This window comes from Bombyx mandarina, chromosome 23, assembly GCF_030267445.1.
Source record: "Bombyx mandarina strain Sakado chromosome 23, ASM3026744v2".
NCBI lineage: Eukaryota > Metazoa > Arthropoda > Insecta > Lepidoptera > Bombycidae > Bombyx > Bombyx mandarina.
The window spans coordinates 96039-122636 of NC_143229.1; the positions used below are offsets into that span (position 1 = coordinate 96039).

Below are 26598 nucleotides of genomic sequence, written 5' to 3' on the forward strand. Positions count from 1 at the left end.
TATGTTCGTGTACTTTCAGTTATATTTGCTAACATACTAACTCTCTGTGAGCTGCGTTATTGCTGTGGTGTATTAGTGTGTAATATTTACAAAATAATAGTCAAACCGGTATAAAATGAGAACTCAACCAAAAAAGGATATAAAGTATTTAACCTCAGTCGGCAGTGTCCTGTCCAATTAATTCCAGATCCTTGCATCGGTGCCAGTGCACGAGTTATGCATTCATGAATATCTAATGCAATGACATAGCCAAGTGCAAAATTCCGACGCGTGCGCATAATTTTGCCAGTCTTTGTCGGGCTGCGCTTTGGAGCCCTACTGTCCGTGTCCTGTGTATAAGATATATTTTACTATTCAATAACAAGAGACCGTGTGTCACAGCAGGTAAGAGCGACGGTGCAATAAAGCTTCCTTCCACTGTGCTTATCTGTTTTCTGCGACTTTTGTAACATAAATTAACGAGTTAAAAAAATTAATATAACAGAGTTTGTCTCGCGAGTTCTTCTCAATTTTGGAATAGTCAAGTTAAGCTACGGGTCACGGTTATGTTTTGAGGTTAGGTTAGCAAGTAATCGGATTTTAATTTAGATCTAATTCCACCAGACATGTACCTAAAACTTAATAACGCAAAATACTTAATAACGAAGTCCATAAAACGGATTTGATTACGTGGGAAGTAGTGGCTTGGCTGTGCCTCTCACCATTGGCATATCCTATATCATCTATACTAATATTATAAAGAGGAAAGATTTGTTTGTTTGTTTGTTTTGAATAGGCTCCAAAACTACTGAACCGATATGAAAAATTCGTTCACTGTTTGGAAGCCACACTATTCCCCGGTGACATAGGCTATACTCTTTTTTGAAAAAAATTAGGGATCCTTACTAAAACTTCAATAATGTAATTCAAGGTGTAAAAAAATTACCTAAAATATTCTTTACATCGCGTGCTCTGCGAAAAGTATTGATGATAGAATAAAATAATGTACTACGACTTTGTAGCACATATTATTATTTACAAAAAGTGTCGCGGCAGCATATGTCTAACTATTATAGTTATGCCCCCACAGCAGCTGAAATATTATTGCATAACCATGTCAACAAATGTAATGAAATTTTTAAATTTATGAAAATTAATTCAAGCAATATAATAAAAAGTTTTAATAGCCTTAATGCAAAAAATACAGCTGACTTGTGGGGAATATCAGTAAAGGTTTTGAAGTCTGTAATAGACATAATTGCTTCTCATCTTGTTAGTATTTTTAATGATTGTATTAAGTGTGGTGTATTTCCTGATATAATGAAACATAGTAAAGTGATTCCTCTTTTTAAATCTGGTAGTACTGATGATCCCTCTAACTATAGACCTATTTCAGTACTCCCTACGTTGAGTAAAATCTTTGAAAAAATTATTTTGACACAACTTTTAGAACATTTTAATTCAAATAACCTGCTTCATAATAAACAATTCGGGTTTACAAGGGGTCGCTCTACAACTGATGCAGGTGCTTATCTAATCAAAAATATTTTTAAATCTTGGGAGGAATCGCATGATTGTCTTGGAATTTTCTGTGACTTATCCAAAGCATTTGACTGTGTTGAACATGAAACATTGGTGAGGAAACTACATCACTATGGTATTAGGGATGGTGCATTGGAACTTATTACTTCCTATTTATCAGGAAGGATACAAACAGTAGATGTGAAAGGAAATAGATCTTCAGGCACCACGTTGAAAATGGGTGTACCTCAGGGTTCCATTTTGGGTCCTTTTTTATTTCTAATATATATAAACGATTTACCTAGTTTTATTGAGTCCCGACACGAGGTCGTATTATTCGCAGATGATACATCTTTATTATTTAAAATTAAACGACAATTACAAGTCTATGACGAAGTGAATGATGCGATTTCGTGTGTGGTTCATTGGTTCCGTATCAATAACCTATTATTGAATAGTAAGAAAACTAAATGTATTAAATTTACTTTAAAATGTATTAAACCATCTTTAAATGTGAGACAAGTGGAAAGTGATGTAATTGTTTCTGAGGAATCATTGGAGCTTGTTGAGTCAACCGTATTTCTTGGTATAACAGTGGACTCCAAACTGCAGTGGGGACCTCATATTCATCAATTGGCGAGTAAGCTCAGCTCTGCAGCATACACAGTAAAAAAAATTAGAATGTTAACAAACGCGGACACGGCTCGTTTAGTTTACTTTAGTTACTTCCACAGTGTCATGTCCTATGGCATTTTGCTATGGGGCAATGCGGCCGATGTAGAAATGATATTTATTCTGCAGAAAAGAGCTATACGTGCTATTTATAACATGCACTCAAGGGAATCCCTGAGGGAGAAATTTAAAGAAATTAAAGTTCTCACTATGCCATCCCAGTACATTTTTGAAAATTTGATGTATGTTCGTAAACATATTGAGGAGTTTCCTAAAATGTCGGACATACATAATAGAAATACTAGGAACAAACACAAGCTTGTTGTGCCGAGGAGTAGGTTACATAAGATACGAAATTCATTCGGGTGTTTGTCTGTGCGCCTGTACAACAAAATCCCACAAGATGTTCAGAACCTACATATACATAAGTTTAAGAAAACTATTAAAGAACATCTGTGCAATAAAGCTTACTATAAAGTCAATGATTATCTAGAAGATTGCACAAAGTGGGAATGAGTTGCTCGCTCCGGGCATTTCAATATTGTAAAATTGTTATGTTATAATTACTTATTGTAAAAATGAATATTTAAAAAAATCTAATATTAAAAAAAAAATCTAATATATAAAATAAAAAAAAAGACATGCCCGCTGAGTTTCTTGCCAATTCTTCTCAGGCACTGAAGTAGGAAACCTATGGAAATGAAACATCAACAAAAAATTCGTGCCACTGTGACGTCATCTGGCCACAAAACATGGCGGTTTTAGTGCTGCCCAAAAGATTTTAATGTTAGTAGGTTTTATCGATAAACGTTCTTGGCTCATTTTATTTTAAATATTGTTGAGTGAATGTATTTGTAGAATTTATACTATAATAGGAAGTAAGTATATTGTTATGTGCAAAGATGATGTGATTTAGATATTATGTGAAATCTAAGACGAGTTCGTGCTTCAAATTTGCCATGTAAACGATATGACGATTTTTTAAATTTGCTACACTGATTTTATAAAGTTGTCGTTTGCCGCAAAACATAAAGATATGGCGTAGTACAGTGCCATCTGCCCATTTCTAGCATGCTGAATGTTATCGTATTTTGAGTACGTGTTTTTCTTAGACTATTACAATATATTTTAATTGTTTTGCTGACTCCGTAACACACTACCGCAGCGCACCTCAAGGAAGGTACGCCGCACCATTTGAATCACTCTCACTTGAGAGAGACTCAAATTTTAAACTTATCAAGGGACCGCCTGATAAAAAAATCACCTACAGAACATTTATTAATTAATAAAATTACAAACGTCATTCCTTGTGACTTCCTCTCTAAAATCACTTAATTATTAAATATTTAACGAGTTGACAATAGTGTTTTACTCACTGCGGAATAAAAGTATTTTATTTAAATAGTTCCGAATAGATTTAGTCGGTAGCCTTTTTCCTGAAATATCTAAGCAGAATGTCTAAATATGTTTTGATGACATATTTTAAAGAGGTATTTATGATTAGTGTCATGATCAATAGATTCCGACCGAAAAATGGTGTCCGATTTTTCGGATGAGGGCTCCATAATGAAGTCGTCGTGGCCTAAAGGATAAGACGTCCGGTGCATTCGTATCGAGCGATGCACCGGTGTTCGAATCTCGCTGGCGGGTACCAATTTTTCTAATGAAATACGTACTCAACAAATGTTCACGATTGACTTCCACGGTGAAGGAATAACATCGTGCAGTAAAAATCAAACTCGCAAAATTATAATTTGCGTAATTACTGGTGGTAGGACCTCTTGTGAGTCCTTACGGGTAGGTACCACCGCCCCGCCTATTTCTGCCGTGAAGCAGTAATGCGTTTCGGTCAGAAGGGTGGGGCAGCCGTTGTGACTATACTGAAACCTTAGAACTATATCTCAAGGTGTGTGGCGCATTTACGTTGTAGATGTCTATGGGCTCCAGTAACCACTTAACACCAGGTGGGCTGTGAGCTCGTCCACACATCTAAGCAATAAATAAAAAAAATTTAAATATATATAGATAATAGTTTTGGGGCATCGACTTTCTTGAGATCCTATAAAATATGTTTTAATTATTATTTTTGTATGTTTTAAGCATGATAAAATAAGAAATTTTATATAAGCAATCATATTAAATCGATATCAAAGTCAATAAATAATGTACAACCCAAAACAGACGGCCGAACTGACGTGACAATGACATTTGGCGCGCTAAACATGGCGGATTTTCGGCCTCATTAGACGGAGACGGAGACATTTACGTATATTCATGTTTCATTTTATGTACGCACTGAAATACTGTTATATTGTTTTCCTGCGAGTTAAAGTGCTGAGTAAGAACGAGATAGATATATGTTTATGTATGTGCCTTCAAAATGGGTGCTATTTATATAAGCAATTGTACGTATAGAACAATATGTCGTGTCCCTACTATATAGGTCTATGTTCTCAGGACGGAGGCTAATTCTTGTGAATTGGCGGTAGTTCTTTTGACGTTCAACAAGTATGTACTTTCATTTATGTTGAATAATACTTTTTTGATTTGATTTGATTTGCCGCAATAAATGTTCTTTTATTTTAAAAAATAAAACAATATCAAATATCGTTGAAATTTTTGTTAAAGACCCGAGCGGAGCCGGTGCGGGCCGCTAGTGTGTAATAAAGCAACAATATATAAAAAATTGTGATCATATTTTCAGATATGCGATGCTAACAAATCTAAAATTTAGATTGTTCAGAAAACAGTTTTCTAGCTAAAATTAAATTTTAGTAGCTACGAGGGCTGCACTAAAAGTATCGGGAATGGAATATTTCCACTGTTCCTGTCATATTAAAATCTTTTTAATTGAAAACTCCTTGGTTTTAAAAATCGAATACCATTTATTTATTTTAAAAAAAAATCTCGGTCTTGTCACGAGGCTTTGTCAAACTTGTTTAGTCGTTGAGAAAATGGAATTGTTGTTACTAACCTTATACTCTTTGCTAATTACGATATTTTTACTTGTCAAAAGTGAAGTCAGTCGCACAATAAATGTCGTTGCAACCACACACAGTTTTTCTTTACGGATAGTACGCAAACCAAATTGAACCTTAATTACATCATACATATTGGTCAAATTCGAGCGGATTTTTTTGAACATACAAGCTATCGAAGATGGACGCCGGTCAGTGAAAATATTGTTTTCCAGTAAGCCGTAAACCACATTCCAGTGATTTAAAGACAAATAATTTATACATAATTTATAAATATTACAATTTTATTCCGTTTTCTGGTTGGACGGTACTATGGATGAACTTTTAAACGTTTTAGAAGATACCGCTGCGCTCTTAAACAAAACTCAAATTAATTTAAAGAAATGTCCAAATGCCAGATTGACAAGAGGTTATGTAGAAGCAAGAATCAAATGTATCGAAGAATATTGGACTACATTTAAGCAAACGCATCTACAATTGGTAAAAATAACACCGAAAGAACAAAGACAAGAGTTACCATATTTTCAAAATGAAGATTACTTCGTGTTCGAAGATTTGTATCTCGTCTTGTTAGCCGATTTAAAAGATCTTTTGCAATCTTTCACACAAGCAGCCGCGCCGAGTACTTTAAAGTCCTCACCAAATAATTTTACGATTATTGCGGATACCGAAAACCTTGTTCGGTTACCGAGAATCGAATTACCTAAATTCACTGGAAACTATGAAGATTGGCCTACGTTTCAAGACCTATTTACCTCCTTAGTCGATAAGAACCCGGCTTTAAGTGACGTACAAAAGTTACATTATCTTAAGAGTACAGTCAGCTGCGAGGCAGAAACATTATTAAAACCTGTTCAAGTCACGGAAAATAATTATAAAAAAGCATGGAATATTTTGAAGTCAAGGTATGGAAATAAAAGATTAATAATTAACTCAGTTTTGAAGAAATTATTTAATCAGAAGAAAATTAGTTCTCAGTCTGCAAATCAATTAAAAATTTTATTAGACGTCACGACAGATTGTTTGAATAATTTAGAAAATTTAAACATACCTACGAGCTCCTGGGATCCCATAATTATATTCCTTGTGATACAGAAGTTGGACCCGGAGTCCCACAAAGAATGGGAGCAGACAGCTTATTCAAAATCAGAGGACGAACTACCAACTTGGGAGAATTTAAAAGATTTCCTGCAGTCAAGATACCGTACCTTAGAACTTGTATTGTCCGTGTCAGGGACTTGTAGCAGCCGTGACAAACCTGTAAGAGAACGTTCACACTTAGTAACTGCCACAGCTACCACGTCACAGCCAAATGAAAGAACTTGCGTGCTCTGTAAAGAAAAACATACATTATGTCATTGTAAGAATTTTACCAAACTGCAACCTAAAGAAAGAGCTGATTATGTCAAGACCAACAATCTGTGTTTTAACTGTTTGGTGCCTGGGCATTCTGCTTACCAGTGTAAGTTACAAATGTCCTGTCGCTTATGTAGAAGACGGCATCACACTCTTCTCCACCGCCATCAAGACTCGGCACAAACTGAGGAAAGGAATCAACCGAGTGCATCTCACCACGGGGTAGAAGAGAAAGAAGAGGTTATAAATAGCATGGTGGCGTCACATCACAGTACTAAACAAAGCACAGCACTACTAGCCACAGCGATGGTTTTAGCGAGGAACGAGCATAACCAAACCGTTGTTCTTCGTGCGCTAGTAGACCAAGGTTCGCAGGCTTCATTTTTAAGCGAGAAGGCGGCTCAAATGCTCAAACTTACCAGGCAACCAGCTAGAGGATGTATCATCGGGGTGGGATCTACTAGGACTAATCTTGATCACGTAGTTCAACTTAAGATTGGCTCCCGCTGGAATTCAAGCTTCGAAATCAACATACAAGCATATGTTATGAGTAAACAGTTGACCACGACGATCCCCTCCAAAGCTGTAACTGTCACACATTGGCCACATCTAGAAGGACTCAACCTGGCAGATCCAGACTACTTCCAACCAGGTTCTATAGACTTACTTCTTGGTGTTAAAGAGTATGCACAGATTGTGCAACCAACACTTATTAAGGGCCCTCCAGGTTCTCCATGTGCCCAAGAAACCAACCTGGGGTGGATCCTCTTCGGAGAAATCGATAATAACCGTGAAAATGAATCATTTCTGGTCCTTCATCATCAAGTCCATATAGATCATATGTTGAAATCCCTCTGGGAAATTGACAATGATGAAAAGAGAATATTAACAAAGGAAGAAAAGCTATGTGAAACAATATATGAAAGTACACATACGAGAAATAGTGAAGGAAGATATCTAGTAAGGCTGCCATTTAATACAAAGAATCCAATTTCGATTGATGGAAATACAAAAGAAATAGCTAGAAAGAGGTTACTTCAGCTAGAAAGAAGATTTAAGAAAGAAACTAAACTGAAAGAACATTATACAAAGGTCATGCAAGAATACATAAAAGCTAACTACATGGAAGAAATACTTAAGAATGAAATAACTGAGAGAAAATCAGTATACTTACCTCATCACGCCGTGGTACACGCAGACAGAGAAACTTCTAAGACACGCGTAGTATTTGATGCTTCAGCGAAGGGCTCCAACTGCGTTTCTCTAAACGATGAATTGCTTGTAGGTCCACAACTGCAAGAAGACTTAAGGAATATACTTATGAGATCGAGATTACATCGTGTTTGCTATGCAAGTGATATACAAAAGATGTACCTGCAAATATTACTTTATGAAGAAGACGCCGATCGATATCAACGCCTTTTGTGGAGAGAGAATGATACAGACCCGATTAAAGAATATCGTATGCTTCGTGTTACATTTGGTACAGCGGCGGCCCCTCACCTGGCTGTAAGAACGCTTCACCAGGTAGCTGACGATGAGGGTCGAAATCATCCAATGGCTGTTCGAATTATTAAAGAAGATTTTTACATGGACGATCTAATGTCGGGGGAAAGCAGTGCTCCTGAAGCCATAAAGAGAGCACAAGAAGTAGATAATATTCTACAGAAAGGTGGATTTGTATTATCAAAATGGTCATCCAATTCTGCTGAATTTTTGAAATCTATAGAACCAAACAAACGTACATCTCGAGCACAGTTGGATTTTAAATTGGATGGAAAAGTACAAGCCCTAGGTTTGATATGGAACCTGGGCACGGATCAATTTCAATACAAGGTTAACTTACCAGCAAGGTCAAGCAATATTACAAAGAGAGGCATACTATCTGATATTCAAAGACTTTTTGACCCACTGGGATGGATCGCCCCTAGCTTAATTTTGGCTAAGATACTCATACAAAGGCTATGGCTAGAACCGATTGGCTGGGATAACGATATTAACCAATCGCTGTTACACGATTGGCTGACAATAAGAGAAGACTTTGAACATGTAAAAGAGATAGGTATTCCAAGATGGCTAAACACAGTAAGCACACAGATGGAAAACATCGAGGTTCATGGTTTCAGTGATGCTTCCATGAAAGCCTATGCCGCGGTGGCTTACATTCGTGTGAAGAGGGAAGATGGTTCAGTATTCACCAATCTATTAGCTGCCCGTACTAGAGTGGCACCACTCCGTACCGTGTCTCTACCACGCCTGGAGTTATGTGGAGCACTGTTATTAGCAAGGTTACTTAAGCAAATAGAAAACGCAATGCGTATACCTACTTCTAACATCTATGCATGGACAGACTCATCAATTGTTCTTGCATGGCTATCTGGTGATCCTCATAGATGGAAGACATTCGTGGCGAACCGGGTCGTAGAAATTGTAGAGAATGTAAACACACACCGATGGTTCCATGTAGCTTCGGAAGAGAATCCTGCAGACATCGGGTCGCGGGGCATGCTGCTGGCGGACTTGAAACAGAAAGAGTTGTGGTGGACAGGGCCCAAGTGGTTATGCAAAAAAGAAATAATATACAGTAAGCCTGGAATAACGGAAACAGAATTAGAAATGAAACCAATAAAATTAAATACTTACCACAATGCAGAAGAACTAAAACCTTTAACCGCTCAGTTTGAAGATTTTGATACGTTACCAGAATTACTAAAAACTATTATTTACTGTAAAGGATTTCTAAGATACAAAAGTAATTTAAGTACGAGCAAAGAAATAACTACACAAGAATTAGAAGACGCGCTTATCACATGCATTAAGTTAGTACAACAAGAATTCAAAGAAGAAATAGATCGGCTAAGAGATAAGAAACAAGTTAGAAAAAAAAGTAAATTACGATCGCTAAACCCATACTTGGATGAGAATCATATCCTCAGGGTGGGCGGTCGCCTTAAACATACTAACTTACCTGATGACCGAAAACACCCAATTATTATTGGAAATAACAACACCCTAGTACACTTGATCGTTGCTGACGCCCATATCAAGACACTACATGGAGGGGTTCAGTTAATGCTATGTTATCTCAGATCAAAATATTGGATCATAAGGGCAAAATCAATAACAAAGAAGCATGTAGATCAATGTTTAATATGCGCCAGAATGAATGCTATTACCAGAACCCAATTAATGGGAGACTTACCGGAGCAGAGAGTAAACCCATCAAGACCATTTATAAATAGTGGGGTTGACTTTGCAGGGCCGTTTCACATATTGATGTCGCGGTTCAGAGGATGTAAGACAGTCAAGGCCTACGTATGTATCTTCATCTGTATGGCTACTAAGGCGATCCACATTGAACTAGTTAGTGATCAAACTTCAGAAGCCTTCATCGGAGCTTTTAAGCGTTTTGTGTCCAGAAGAGGCAAATGCTGTCACCTCTGGAGTGACCAAGGTCGAAATTTTATAGGACCTGATAAGGAACTGCAAGATGCCTGGAACGAGGCTCAATTACAGTTCCCCGGAAACATAGCAGAAAAGCTTGCTACAGAAGGTACCCAATTGCATTTTATTCCGGCCTACAGTCCTACGTTTGGCGGATTATGGGAAGCGGTAGTTAAGTCTATAAAATTTCATTTAAAAAGGATCCTTAAAACTCACCTTACATTTGAAGAAATGAGCACCATTCTCTGCCAAGTGGAAGCTTGTTTAAATTCGAGACCGTTATGTCCGCTGGATGACACAGATATAGAAAATTTAAACCCATTGACACCCGGGCATTTCCTAATTGGAGAAGCTCCTATCGTCGTACCATCGCCTAACATGAAGGAGGTTCGGGTACATCATTTATCTAGATGGCAACACACACAAAAGCTGGTCAATGATTTTTGGCGGCGATGGCAGGACGAGTACTTATCCAGACTGCAGCAGCGTCCTAAGTGGCTAAGAAGAGAGGAGGAATTTAAAATTGGAGATATAGTCTTAATAAAAACCGATTACTTGCCGCCTGGAAAATGGTCTTTGGGAAGAATAGTCGAGAAGCACCCAGGTCCTGATAATCTCACGAGAGTTTACAGTGTGAAAAGTGGCAGTTCTGTGACAAAAAGATCAATAACAAAATTATGTCGTTTGCCTGTGGATTCCACTCGGTGAAATGTCATCTTGTAATTTTGTCAAGATTCTCTACCAATGTCACTGTAGCAATATTATACTAAGTCTCAAGTTAAGCATATTGTATTATGATGTCTAGTATTTAAGCAACCTTTATTTCGTTTTGTAGAATATTGTTTTGAAGTCACCTTGACGTTGTAATTAGTGCAATAGATTTAGAAAGAACTTAGTAGTCCTTTGGTGGGCGGTATGTTGTTACTAACCTTATACTCTTTGCTAATTACGATATTTTTACTTGTCAAAAGTGAAGTCAGTCGCACAATAAATGTCGTTGCAACCACACACAGTTTTTCTTTACGGATAGTACGCAAACCAAATTGAACCTTAATTACATCATACAGGAATTGACTCGAGAAAATTCAAGAGCGATGATTTATTATGACGTGTTTTATTATGATGAAGTGGTTTAACACAAAAACAGTGTGTTGACCGGATGATTTCTGCATTTGGTGATGAAACCCCATTCAAAACCACAATTTATCGCTGGTTTGCTGAGTTTCAACGTGGACGTGTCAAGCTCAGTGATGATCCCCGTCAAGGTCGTCCAAAAACTGCAGTCACCCAAGAAAACGTTGATGCTGTGCGTAAGCTGATTGAGGAAGATCGACATGTGACATACCGCGAAATTCAGGCAACTTTAGACATTGGCATGAGTCAAATACAAATAATCTTGCATGAACAATTAGGTGTAAAAAAGTTGTTTTCTCGATGGATACCGCATTCGCTCTGTGAAGAGCAAAAAGCGGCTCGCGTTACTTGGTGCGTCAGAACTCTCGAAAGATTCCACGCAGGATCCTCAAATGCTGTATACAACATTGCATCAGGTGACGAATCCTGGATATACGCGTACGAACCCGAAACAAAAAACCAGTCACGAGTTTGGGTGTTCGAAAATGAGTTAAAGCCAACAAAAATTGTTCGTTCACGGAGTGTTGCAAAAAAAATGGTGGCCACGTTTGTCTCCAAAACCAGCCATGTTACGACTATTCCTCTTGAGGGACAAAGAACGGTTAATGCAGAATGGTATGCTAGCATTTGTTTGCCACAGGTCGTTTCTGAACTCCGTAAAGAGAACTGCAACCGCCGCATCATCCTCCACGACAATGCGAGTTCTCACACCGCGCACAGAACAAAAGAGTTTTTAGAGCAAGAAAACATAGAATTATTAGACCATCCGCCGTACAGCCCCGACCTAAGCCTTAATGATTTCTATACTTTCCCTAAAATAAAGAATAAATTGTGTGGACAGAGATTTTCTTCACCTGAAGAAGCTGTGGACGCCTACAAAACGGCCATTTTGGAGACCCCAACTTCCAAATGGAATGGTTGCTTCAATGATTGGTTCCATCGTATGGAAAAATGTGTCAAATTTCACGGAGAATACTTCGAAAAGCAATAAATACATTTTTAAATAGTAATGTTGTGTCACTTCGTTAATTCCCGAAATTTTCAGTGCCGCCTAGTAATTAAGATAAAATAACACATTAAATATAACAGCAATACGCATTGTACGATAGTACAAAATGGATTAACGAAGATTATGATTGCTCATTTCAATTAATCCATGAAAAGGCCATCATTCTGTCCTTGATATTGTTTTTATCCGGGTTTAACTTTAGAACAAAATGTAATCAAATAATATCACGAATCCTATTTACATACAAAACATCCCGAGCGGTCTTGTACTGTAGGAAGTAGTCAAGCAAGTAGCAGTCTGCACATCAGCGGGACTCGAGATAAACACCAGGCCATAGTTTACCCTGAGTACCGTCCGATTGGCCTCCTCATGTCTCTAGGCAAACTGTATGAGCGTCTGCTCTACAAACGCCTCAGAGACTTCGTCTCATCCAAGGGCGTTCTCATCGATGAACAATTCGGATTCCGTGCAACTCACGCTTGTGTACAACAGGTGCACCGCCTCACGGAGCACATTCTCGTAGTGCTTAACCGACCAAAACCGTTCTCCACGGGGGCTCTCTTCTACGTCGTCGCAAAAGCGTTCGACAAAGTCTGGCACAATGGTTTGATTTTCAAACTATTCAACATGGGCGTGCCGGATAGTCTCGTGCTCATCATACGGGACTTCTTGTCGAACCACTCTTTTCGATATCGAGTCGAGGGAGCCCGCTGCTCCCCGCGACCACTCACGGCTGGAGTTCCTGCAAGGCTCCGTCCTGTCTCCGCTCCTATTTAGTTTATTTATTAACGATATTCCCCAGACCCAGTTAGCCGTATTCGCCGACGATACGACCATTTATTATTCGAGTAGAAACAAGTCTCTAATCGCAAGGAAACTCCAGAGCGCAGCCGTAGCCCTAGGACAGTGGTTCCGAAAATGGCGCATAGACATCAACCCAGCGAAAAGCACAGCGGTGCTATTTTAAAGGGGAAACTCAAGCGTATTTCTTCCCGTATCAGGACGAGAAATATCACACCCCCGATCATTTTTTTCGGCCAACCTATACCCTGGGCCAGGAAGGTTAAGTACCTGGGTGTCACCCTGGATGCATCCGTGACATTCCGTCCGCATATAAAAACAGTCCGCGACCATGCCGCTTTTATTCTTAGCAGACTCGACCCCATAATCTGTTAGAGGAGTAAAATGTCTCTTCGGAACAAGATGACACTTTACAAAACTTGCATAAGGCACCCTCCAATTCCTAGAACTCCGCTTTTGCAGGTTAGCCGTCGGAGCTCCGTGGTTCGTGAGGAACGTTCACCTACACGACGACCTGGGCCTCGAATCAATCCTATGCGTCATGATAATCGCCTTATCTTTACCTCCGCTGACTACTCCTCGAATCCTGATCACGCAGGGGTCAGTCACTGTCGACGCCCTAGACACATCCTTACGGATCAATCAGACCCAATAACCGTTGCGTTGCTAGCTCTAACACTAGGAGCAGGCTTAGGGATCCCGGTAGCCGTACTCGTCGAACTCGGCAAAGAGTTCGACGTGCAACATAACCTAAACATCAGCCCGCTGAGTTTCTCGCCGGATCTTCTCAACAGGTCGCGATTCCGATCTGGTATTAGATCCATTCACGAAGCAGCTGCTCTTGAGTTCTTAAGTCTCCTTTGGAGGCGCTCAAGCAACTGTTAGCAAATCTCACCCCACCTGGTTGAGCTAGCGGTAGGCAGCGCCTGGGTTCTGCCCCTGGCATCGCTGAAGTCCATGGGCGACGGTAACCACTCACCATCAGGTGGGCCGTATACTCATCTGCCTACAAGGGCAATAATTTTTTTTTAAGAAAAAGCTTTTGCTCGCCTACCTGTCCTGGTGAAACTACAAAAGGCCTCTGGGCCATCAGTTAAAAATTTAATCCTGAGACATTAAAATAATGTTGTTTTTTTTGCAGAAATGGATAAACAAGCGGCAGTTCACCTGTTGGTAAGCGAATGCGATTATTCTCAAGTTTTAAGAAACTAGGTCGCGAGCTCACACACCTCAATATTGTATCAATACCAATTCGTTGAAAATATCTTAAAAATGGGGAGTTGTAAAATTTTGTTAACATCCATTTATTGTTTTAAAAGCGCAAAACGAACGAAGAACTTTTGGATAACGACAAAGGAAAGATTTTCCACCGAACGTGTAATATTGCAACCGTAGACCGACCGATGGCCCGAATGTTGTTGCTCGGAAATTTTATATTATATGCAAGCTTATCTTGAAAATATCGTAAACGAGATTCAAGCATCAAGGCGTCAAAAATCTTGCGTCCTATGATGGTCACTGCGACAAACTAACTATTTTCAGCAAACAAAGTAAATCGGAACATACAGATATGCGTAATGAAATTACTTATTCTGTTTGGCTAAATAAGGTTTCTTTAGTTTTTACACTAACTAAACAACCCGACCTTTCTTTTACACTGTAACTTCCAACCCCATAATTACACATTGACACAACACGGGTCCGGTAACTTAGTTATTTTATCACTTTTATTAAATTTTCTGACAGCTGCGAAGTGCTAGAAGCCCTAGCGAATTTCAAATGTAAGCATTATGAGCATTCAGTGCCCGACGAAACTACTCGTGTCTGTCAACTAACAGACAACACATCCCAGAGTGGACATGTACAGCATTAAGCGTGCTCGAAATCACCTAATGGTTTAATGGGATAACAGCCTATGCTTTTTTGGTAGTAAGGACAGCTTAGGGCTTAATTTGCGGAGAGAAGACAAGTTCGATATAATTCACCCGACCACAAGATTAAAGTTTTTTTATTTTTTATTGCCTTTGTAAGTAGACGAGCGTACGGCCCACCTGATGGTAAGTGGTTACCGTCGCCCATGGACTTCAGCAATGCCAGGAGCAGAGCCAAGCCGCTGCCTACTGCTAAGTGAAATACATAGATCGTAAATGCGAGACGCTTTGTTGAAAGTCTTATATATGCGCCATAAATATTATCATGGGTATTGACGCGACCACTGCACCTGACTCAAACAACAAAAGGGTATAAGTACGTAAGCTATTCACACTCAGGTTTATCAATAGCCATTATCTGCTCACGTTGTTTATAAAAATACGACTACACATCGCTTCTGTAGTTCATAGCGCACTACCAAGCTGACCTTTACCAAACGAAAACATCTGCTTTTTAAAAAAAAGTACCTAACTCCGGGAAATGTATTAAAGGTCAATCAAATCAATTAACTGGATATTGAATTTATTAATTAGAAAATGGAAGATCGAACGAAAAACGCCAACGGCGACATAGAAGATGAAGGCGCCAAGCAGAAGGTGAATCTAGACACCATCCTAATTGAAGAGCTGGGACAGTTCGGCTGGTTCCAGCTCAGGACCGTGATCTTGGCTGCCATCATGGTGATCTTCGCTGCTTGGGGAGCCAGTGAGTTCATATTTACCACCGCCAGGATCAGTTCAAGGTAAATAGAGCTTGGTATTAATGTAAGATAATTAATTGATGGCCTTCTTGACCTGCTCCGAAATTTAAAATTATATTTATTCGAAAGCATAATATAACATGTGAACTAAAAATACTTTCGATACAACTAAATAAAAACAAAGAATAAGTAACAGGAAATTGTGGATTTTTCGATAATCTTTAGAAATTACAAAATAGCCGCTTTTTATTTTTAATTCACAAAGAATGAGCCACTTTGTATTTCGCGGCAGGAGTGGCCCGTATCACTCTGGGATCCAAAAATACTAATAATAATACGCTTTTATTAGCTTCAGACATATGTATGTTAGTATGTCACGGAATCTTTGAACATGATTTTGACCCCCTTCTAAACGTCGGATTAACTAGAAATTTGGTATACTTATTAAGGACCGATGGCAAGTCAATATTAAAAAAATAATTGAAAAAATTGAAATCCAACTAAAAAATGAAAAATAAATAACAGTTTAAAAAAACTAACAAAATAGAAATAGCTTTTATAGAAAATCCAACTAGAAAAAATAGAAAATACATTTTAATTAATTTGAATTAAAAATAGTGTAAGAAAAAATGATTATTTTAAATTAAACAATTATTTACTTTTAGATCCACTAGTATGCTATTTATACGAATCAATCAATCAATCATCAATGCAATCACGAACACTATGCTATTTCGTTTAGTATCTGTCTCATTGACCACAAAACATATTATTACATGAGGCGATTCAATAGACCTAATTAATATTTGTCGGAATTTTCATTAAAATACGTTAACAATTATTGAGTTATTGTAATGCGCGTGTTCGTAACATACGAGTATATGTTCCCGGAATCATAAGTATTCGTATGATTTCACCGACGCGACGTATGAACAACAGGGAGTAATTAAATCTATCTAAAAAATTTATAAATTTATTAAACGCGCTTATGCGTGCGTGCTTGTATATTCCGTCAACGGCGTCTGGTAAACTCTATCAAGTTCATGTTTCAACATTATTTGATAAGAGTTTTTGATGGTAGCGACCATAGGCACTCACATGAGGCGGGCTGTCGCCTATCTGCTTTGAAATGCTCTTAAAAATAAACTGACCGCGAACTAATTATTCTTTTCGGTTTGATGAATGGGACACTGGTTTTTTTTTTTTTTATTGCGTTCATTAGCAGTCCTATCCTATCCTATCCTATCCTAGGAATCCAATTACTATTTGAATTTTACTAAATAGTTATCTTTGAGAATTTAGTTTCACAATCTAATTAGATAAAAGTTATGTCTAATATACGCAGACATAGCGTGCGATCTTTACTTCGGAAGCCCACGAAGATTATTTAATAGACTGCAAATATTGTCGCTCAACCACGTCATCACGGATCCTCCTGATCCATTAACGGTGCTTTTAGGCAATACAAGCACCGGTCACCGTCCTCGTCGAACCCGTCGCTTGCGATGAAGGGCTCGACGAGCGAATTAACCCACAGACACAGCCCACTGAGTTTCTCTCCTGATCTTCTCAGTGGGTCGCGCTTCCGATCCGGTGGTAGATTCTGCGAAGCACTGCTCTTGCTAGGGCGGTGTTAGCAATTCTCCGGTTTGAGCCCCGTGAGCTCACCTACACAAGCTAGGGTAAGCTGAAATAGCCTCTCAAGGCTATCAGCATAGGTAGAAAAAAAAAAAAAGTCGCTCAACTCAATTATGACGTTGCTAAGAATTACTGTTATTATTTGTTGTAGTAATATTTGTTGAACCTGATTAAATTAGCCCATAAAGTTCTCGTAGTAGCTTCCGTGAGACGAAACTAAACAATAGCGGATGCACGACCGTTTACGTGACACATGCCATAAATTGTCATTTCTAAAGTCCAAGCTACGCGTAGTTAGTTGATGAACGCGTGCCGTAGGGTTTTGACTTTGATATTGGCGTTTAATTTTATCGGCCTCTCGTTGCGCGCTGGCTGCTTAAAGAGCTTCCAGAGCTTAATATTTCTAGCTAATATGTATCTCCTTGTGTAAATGAGTAATGTAAATGAGGGTGAGGTCGCTAGTTTTCTCCATAATCAGTTATGGAGCGGAGACCTGGACACTGAAGAAGGCCGATAGAGACCGAATAGACGTCTTTGAAATGTGGTGCTGGAGAAAAATGCGGCAGATTTCATGGACCGCCTTTCGCACCAACGTGTATATTCTGAGAGAGCTTAATATCAAAACTAGACTTTCCACTATATGCCTTCGCAGGGTACTGGAATTTTTCGGACATATTGCTCGTAAAGAGGGTCACAATTTAGAACAGCTGATGGTGACAGACAAGGTAGATGGCAAAAGTCCCAGAGGACGCAGTCCCACGAGATGGTCGGACCAAATACGATCCTCTCTAAACGTCAACTTCCACAATGCCCTTCATGAAGCTAAGGATCGCAGCAGATGGAGGGAAATCATACGGGAGAAACTGATGCAGTGGGGGAGTCACGACCCTCAGTAATGAGGAAAACGACGTGAGGATAGATGTATCTGCTATAAATAACAAATATTGAAACATCGCGTATAAAATGAAAGCCCGAAATACCACGAGAGTTCTGTTGCTGTGAGGAAAGCAATATGTTGCCTTTTTGGTTGTTTGGGCTATGAAGTAGCCAAGCGATCTGGATGCCAGTGCAGAATAGACGTTGTTATGATACAGTCGTGACGTCGACGGCGCGCCACAAGGTCAGCGACATTCGCCGAGCCTATGGGCTGTGTTCCGAACTTACCTACCTCTGATACTAGTCCCCGAACTCTTATTGACCTCATGTATAATTAATGTTTCATTTAATATGACAGTTAAATACACTTTTTTATTGCTTAGATGGATGAACGAGCTCACGGCTCACCTGGTATTAAGTGGTTACCTGACTCGAAATGGTGACTTGGAAAGGTCGTCTTGTGAGTCCGCACGGGTAGGTACCATCACCCTACCTATTTTTGCCGTATAGCAGTAATGGGTTTCGGTTTGAAGGGTGGGGCAACCGTTGTAACTATACTGAGACCTGAGAACTCTTGTCTCAAGGTGAGTAGCGGCATTTACGTTATAGATGTATATAAGCTCCGGTAACCTCTTAACACCAGGTGAACCGTGAGCGCGTACACCCATAAAAAAGTTTCAAAAAGGAAGAGTTTCTTTATTCGATGTTATGTATTTTTTTTGTATATTCAATGACTCTTTCAGCCCTTGCGGACGGGTCGATTTTGAAAGTATTATTTTTATTATAGTTTATGTATCTCGCGAGTTGCCCCCAATTTTTAAGTTTAACTGATGGTTTCATTTTTCAAGATATTTATCAAATTTATTTACTTTAATGAAATTGAATTTTAAATTCAATGTTTGTATATAATTTCACAAGCGGGTATTTCGTTAAAACAAGCTTTTTCTTTATCGGCAACATTGTTGGCTTCCTGGTTAATCCGAGCGGAACGTACAACCGCTTAGTGTAGACAGTGATACCTATATGTATGAGTATAATCTAATTCATAAATTAATCAAAAGATTATTACTAAATCCGACATAGCATTAAGTACAGATAAAAATTACAATAATCTTTGAAATTTAAAGTAGACAAATTATTACGAAGCAAAAATATTTATATCTATCTATATGTATAAAAATGAATTGCTGTTCGTTTGTATCGCTAAAACTCAAGAACGGCTGGACCGATTTGGCTAATTTTGGTCTTAAATTATTTGTTGAAGTCCAGAAAATGTTCAAAAGGTAGATAGATAAATATGAAAATGCTAATTAAATAAAAATAACAAAATTTAGTTTTTCCTTTAATGTGTCCCCCGTCGGACGGATTCCTTTTCTTTGTTTTAAGTTTATTTTATACAAAAGTTTAGGTGTTTTATTTATCGATTGACGCACTACGAAGTCTGCCGGGTCAGCTAGTCTAAAATAAATAAATTAACCTAACATACTTTGTTAATACCCGAAGATTACGGATTTCAATTAGAGTTACTTATACTCGACGTTGTACAAGCTCATTACATTTTATACAAGTTCTCGACAGCAACTCGCCTGGTTCTACACCATTCTAGTTGGTTTTTGTATTGTTTTATGAAACCTAATGACTCGCTCCAAAAATAGTCATTCAACTTGGAAATTGTGGTAGAGTTCGTCGAACTTCGGTATTTCTAGTGTAGATACGTACAAAGATTTTTTACATAGACGGTCTCACGGCCCTCCACACTCGCCATATTAATTGGTAATAAAAGCCTATAAAACATCACAATTCTTATGTCTCAACTGTATAGTATAACTGCTGTCTCATCCTTCCGACTGTAATGCATGACTGCTACGCGGCAGATTAAGCTGAGTGGTGGCCATACGCGTGCGGGTTCGCATGACTTACCATGTCTACGAAAAAAATAAAATTAATTCGTTTTCCTGTTTGCTTAGCATTTACTGGTCTTTCTTTCAGATGCCTGATCCCAGAATGTGAACTGGCTTCAAATACCATCTTCGCTCCGGAATGGAAGGCCAACGCCATCCCGGCGACCAGCTCCGGATTCGACAACTGCTTTCGTTTCGAGAACGCCACTAGAAAACCAGACGTGATCGGCGACACCTGCCCCGCCACCTTGTTCAATAGGGAGAGGGTTGTCGGCTGCGACTCATTCGTTTATCAGAACACGGACACGGTCGTGTACGATGTAAGAACGACTTTGAATCATTCACAGAATATCGATTGAAAGATGACGCTGTAGATACTTGATAACAAATGAACATTTATTAGTTCAATTCGAAGGTTTCCTTGCTACATTCCCGGACGTTTATGGGGGTGGATGGACTGTAAATGCTCAGCAGTAATATGATGCTGGTTATGATTAAGTTAAGCTTAGTATTCTTCTCCTTCTATATTTATTATATAAGTTAATATCTATTTTCACAGTACGACCTCGCCTGTGACGAATGGCGTCGCACCCTGATAGGTTCTATCCGTACTTTGGGAACTTTAATGGCCCTGCCCATCACCGGCTACATCTCCGACCGCTGGGGCCGAAGGATCGCTCTGACCATGAACGCCTTCAACACGGCGTGGCTGGGCGCCACCAGATATTTTGCCGGCACATACATAGGCTTCACTATATCTGAATTCGCGGAGGCTATGTTTGGGTCCGCTGGATTTTCTTGTGCCTACATTTTGCGTAAGTAAATTTTGAACATTCAAAAATGTAAGTGCACTTTAAAAACTAAATAATAGCTGGTTTTATAGCAAGATAAACTAAAATGATGCTGTTTTATCCTGCTCATCCTGGGCAGATTATTAGGCCAAGGTTTTAAAATTATTGTATTGCCGTGGGTTCTTATTACGTTTGCAAATTATATGTAGTATTAATTGAACGTCTTGAAATTTGTGAAGATTACTAATAGGTGCATTACACATACGGATAGGTGCAGCTAACAAAAGCATGTTAATGAAATTGAAATTGAATATTGATGTATTGACGTATTTGATCCCAAATGATTTGGTACCAATATTATAGACGTCAACAATGCCAGGCATAGAGCCAAGCCGCTGCCCAAAATATATATGTATGTTTTAAATCAGGATGCAACATTTTGTATAAAAAGCAGTAGCTTACTTTTATCCAATGTACTGTAAAGGAAATGAAGACATAAAACAGATTAGATTAACGAACTTCACTCCGCATTCCATTCCTAGCCTTTATCATTGGATTAGTCAACTGTCCAATTTGTTTGTAATTAATCAAATTCAACGTTGTTTACATATATTAGTACATTTCGTTTCCCTTTTGTTATGTATTCTATTTTATTTGTTTTGATTTCAAATCAATAAAACCATTTAATCTGTTAATTGGTTTAGCCGTACAATGTCGTCTGCTAGTTTTCCGCGTTCAGTCTCCTCTGTTTTAGCTGTTTCCTCTTTCACATATAATTGTTATAGTTTCCAACAAAACTTTATTAGCTGTCGAAGGCAGTATACAATTAATCTGATTGTATGTTATTATTGTAATTTGTACAAGAGTTGGGGCACCGGTAATGCTGAGTTAGTTACAACAATGCTGGTGCCATTGTCGTTTTAGCTGTTCTGTAACAAATTTATTGATGTGGGCGTATAAGTAGAGATACAGTTAATACATAGCCGTCTCCAAAGATCGACATTTTCTTTGAATTATTTCTATATCCTTTTCATAGCCCCTTTCACCATGAGATAAAAAAAATTGAGTGCTCTCGTAAGCACTCATTACCCAGTGTGCCGTGAGACAGTAAAAAGGTTAAAGCAAACATATCAAAATGTATGCCTCACGTGTGGATGTTATGTTGTCTATTATCTCCGGCAATAATCATGAGATTGGTCATGAGCTGCTCTGCTCATCAGAGAAAAAGAGACAAAATTCCTGTAAACGTTGTACTGGTCTCGCAGCAGAAAAACTACAAGTAGAAGAGTTGCACATTAGATCTTCTACAAAAATTGACATAAAAATTTTACAACACAGATAAAAGTGTCAAAAAAATCGATCCTTGAATTAATATTTAATCTCAAAGTATTCTCGGTTCGTAAAGATAATTATTTACGTTTAAATTTATAATATAATTCATTATAAGGTTATTATCTTTATTATTTTACATTGTTCCTTACGTTTTAGACTCGTACCTTTTTAATGAAAAAGCAATTTTATAGTCTCTATGTAATAATTACTTTTTACTAATCAACATTTTAAAAACTTTAATCTTATTTAATGGCGTGTAAATTATCATGCAAAATAGCGATAATAGGCTCGCGGCGTCGTCTGTGTACGAAATACAACAACGATACGACACGGATGCCAGCTGTCACATTCAAAATACTTAAATTTTGGCATAGAATGGAAATATAATATCTTACGTGCTTGGTCAATGTCAAGGAATCAAATTTGTATACGGAAGAGGCCTACATATATGTCAGGAGGGATTTAACATTTCATAATACCTATGCTCTGCTTGTAACACGCAACTGTCTTGATTTTTGTATAAGTATGCACGGAGCCTAGTATGACGCTGTCCTAATCCTGTTTCAAAGCAATAAATACTGCTACAGTTGATTGGTCTGGCGGAGGCCGAATGCTTGCTATTTAGGCTCTGACACGCACACACCTAGATCTACAGTCGCCGGAACTTAGAGAAGTTGCGTTATTCTTTAAATATACAATAATTATAGTTGCTAGTATTCCTTATATTAACATGTCATATATTGGACAAAATTTCGAATTGGGAAGAAAGTATTAAAGTTCCTTACTTCAGTTCCTTACTTAATCATTATTTTACTTAATTATAATCTTCTTATATTTCAAGTTGTGATAGTCTATTACCAGTTTAATAAAATTTAGCTAGTGGAATATGGTGTTTCGATGTAGGTACCTTGATAGGTGGATCCAAATTTAACAGTATCTGTAAGCCAGCTCTTAGCGGTATTAAAATTAAAAGCTCTTCCACCAACTATACCATATTAATAGACAGTCCATTAACTACCAAAATTCCAGTAAGTTTGGTACTTACTGGTTTTAGGACGTCTTGTGAGTCCAAACGTTTAGGTACCTGCCTATTTCTGCCGTGAAGCAGTATAGCGTTTCAATTTGGAGGATGGTGCAGCTGTTGTACTGTAAAAACTAAGGCCTTAGAAAGCATGTCTCAAGGTGGGTGGAAGCATTTACATTGTAGATGTCTCTGGGCACCAGCAAACAGTTAACACCAGGTGGGCCGTGAGCTCGTCCACCCATCTAAGCAATAAAAAAAACCTACAATTTTCAAGTATTACTGTAGCTGTTTTTGTTTTTTGCACTCCGGATTGATGAACTGATGCTTCTTGATTATTTATGATAAGATGTTTTTTAATATGCTTTTATTAGCTTCAGACGTATGTATGTTAGTATGTAACGGAATATTTGAATATGATTTTGACCCCCTTCAAAACGTCGGATTAACTAGAAATTTGGTATACTTATTAAGGACCGATGACACTTCAATATTAGGTGCTTTTCAGGATATTATCAAAATAACCCTTCTACTCATATCTGTTCATAAAATATTTATAACTACTGATACCATGCACCCCACGCTTTTCATCGTTTTTTCTTACAACTATTCTTAATTCAAATTTATTAAAATTTATTTTCTATTATTTAGTTGAATTTTCTATAAATGCGTATTTTGTTAGTTTTTTTAAACTATTATTTATTCTTCATATTCTTTCATTAAATAAACTCAATAACTATGTCTTTTTGTATATTTATGTTATTCTTATACTTTCAGTGATGGAAATCGTGGGTCCGAAGTACCGGGTAGCAGCCGGTGCGACAATGAACACCTTCTTCTCAATCGGTCAGATAACCATGGGCCTCATCGCTTGGGCTGTCCCAAACTGGAGAATGTTCACCCTCGCCCTCTATCTTCCTCAACTATTTACCATCTCATACTTATGGATCATGACTGAATCCATCCGCTGGTACATGAGCAAAGGAAGATACGAAGAATCTGAAGCGTTGTTGAAGAAGATAGCTAAAGTTAATAAAAAGCAGTTGTCTGATAAATCTCTAGTGGCGCTGAGGGAAACCGCTGAAGAAGAAAAGAAAAAGCAAGCATTAGAACAAGCCGAGCGAGTCAACGAGCCCTGGTTGATAGTTCAAGTATTTAGACATAAGAAAATTCTGATTAGATGTATCGTGTCTCCGGTCTGGTGGATAACAAATACTTTTGTTTACTACGGCCTTTCCATCAATGCTGTGAACATGTCAGGAAATAGACATCTAAACTACATTGCAGTGGCGGCTGCTGATATTCCTGGTTATTGGTCCGCCGTGTTTCTGATGGCCAAGATAGGCAGAAAGCCGGTATTGATTGGGGCTTTCTGGATATGCGCTGCCTGTCAGCTTGGATACATATTTATGCCGGACGGTAAGCATTTTGAATTATTTTTTCTATTCGATGTTTAATACGTACTTGTCATAAAAGTAGGTAATGCGTGTTCTGAACTATGAACTATGTATCCACACTGAACAAGTTCTCTAGTCTAGAGCAAGGTCTTTAAAAGCTAAAGAAATTGAAATTGATTTAGTCTTCGCAGATTCCTTGTAATGTCCATCATTAATTCCTTGAGGTTTGAGATACGCAATTAATGTGACTTTTTAATTAAAAAGTTCAATTTAATATTTCCTTCGAAAACAAATCCGTAGGATGTTTACTATTCAAACAAATCCAAACTTTAATAATTTTTATTTCTCTTCTAAGGTTTATATGGAGCCTCCCTAGCGCTGTACCTGATCGGCAAGTTCAGTATAGCGATGGTAATGACCTCGGTTTACGTGTACACCGCCGAGTTATATCCCACCAAATATAGACACAGTCTGTTCGCCTTCTCTTCGATGATGGGCAGGATTGGATCCATTACTGCACCTTTGACTCCTGCATTTGTGAGTATTTTAATTTCAATACTTTTGTCATTATCACATTGGCAGTTTTCTTTGTTGGGAAGCAACATATACAAACCATTATCTGTGATTGGGAAGTCAAATCTTCTTTGAATAAAACCATTATGTCCGAGTTTTCGGAGATAGTGTAGGGCACTGATAAATCAGTACGTACCGTAGATACTCTATACGCTATAAAAGCACCACAGAGGAACGTTGGTTGGTTACGACTTTTTAACTTCTATGTAATATGTATGTACCTACGTAGATTGGGGGAGTCGGGACACATTCCAATTCCAACATAAATTTTCAGCGGTTTTTCTTATAAAATTAAGATTAAAATGGTACCGGAGGCTTAAATTTTCGTATACGATGCATTATTATACATAAGGGCATTGCAAAATATGCACAAAAACCAATTCACCTTGAGTTTGGGGTGAATCGGGACACACATGAAGACAACAGGGTTTTCGATAGGGCTGGTGCTGCTCAGTTAGTGTTAGGTAGGCACCTACATTTAGGTAATTAACTTTTCAATGTATTTAATCAGTTACAAAACTTTGATGACTAAATTCGACTATTAATATTCTTGAACAATAAATAAAAGTAATTTTCAATTCATCAGAGTTAAATATCTAACAACTTGAAAATAGTATTGTAACAATCCAGATTTGTCTCTATTAAACCCCTAGGCCCTATTCCCCTCAATCTACTGTACTCATTTTTATTGCAAGGCAAGGGTCGTTCCTGGACATCAGTACTAGGAGTAAAGCCAAGCTGCTGCTACTTTCTAACTTGACATTGTAATTCTGAATCAACCTTTAATTTTTAATCAGTGGTGGATTTACATTAGGGGCAGTCGGGTAAGTGCCCAGGGCGGCAAATTTTTCAGGGCCGCAAATTTTAAAAGTAAAAAAAAAATTTTTAGTCTTATCACGATTGCTCAATAAATTTAATTAATTCTAATAATTTATAATTTTATTTTTAATTGATAATTCAAGAAATTCAATTTATCCATTATTTGAGAATTATAATTTTGGCACTTTTGATAAAAAATAATAATCAAAGGAGATTTAAAAAAAAATCGATTTTTCTATTTTTTGTAATTAAAGAAATTTAATTAGTTTTTTTTTGATGTAATATAATTATCCTTTCACCCTTTGTTTAATTGATTTGTATCGAAATGTTATAACATAAGAACATAATACTGATCACAACAGGGCAGACCCGGTTAACCGGTTTGATTGTTGCAGGGAGCGGCAACGTTTGACGACATGCCCTTTGTCCTATTCGCAAGTTTCGCTCTTCTATCTGGTGCCCTGATCTTCCTCACCCCCGAGACCCTCGGTACCACGCTACCTGACACCATGGACCAAGCTTCCGAAATCGGACAGAAGAAAGAAGAAGAGAAAATATAATAAGAGTTAAAGAGGAAAAGGGATGTAATATTTAAACTAAAATGATTAAGAACATTCATATCGTTCATCCAAATAGTTTTATGCTCACTGATGTTAATATTAAGTTTTTATAAGATGAATTATTTTGTAAATAAAAATTGTTTTTAGCACTAGATATTTATTAT

General features: G+C 37.9%; 2 protein-coding genes across 2 annotated transcripts; both read left to right on the forward strand.

Moving 5' to 3' along the window:
- Positions 1 to 262: 262 nt before the first annotated feature.
- LOC114250637 (organic cation transporter protein-like) lies at positions 263 to 26583 on the forward strand. Its single transcript, XM_028184598.2, has 8 exons — positions 263 to 384; positions 14036 to 14067; positions 15360 to 15568; positions 20030 to 20261; positions 20501 to 20756; positions 23863 to 24504; positions 24838 to 25019; positions 26270 to 26583. Exons 2-8 carry the CDS (start codon positions 14038 to 14040, stop codon positions 26432 to 26434), a joined length of 1716 nt encoding a protein of 571 aa, XP_028040399.2. The 5' UTR covers positions 263 to 384; positions 14036 to 14037; the 3' UTR covers positions 26435 to 26583.
- LOC149500082 (uncharacterized) lies at positions 5332 to 10658 on the forward strand. Its single transcript, XM_089737640.1, has 2 exons — positions 5332 to 5341; positions 6157 to 10658. Exons 1-2 carry the CDS (start codon positions 5332 to 5334, stop codon positions 10656 to 10658), a joined length of 4512 nt encoding a protein of 1503 aa, XP_089593766.1.
- Positions 26584 to 26598: the final 15 nt, after the last annotated feature.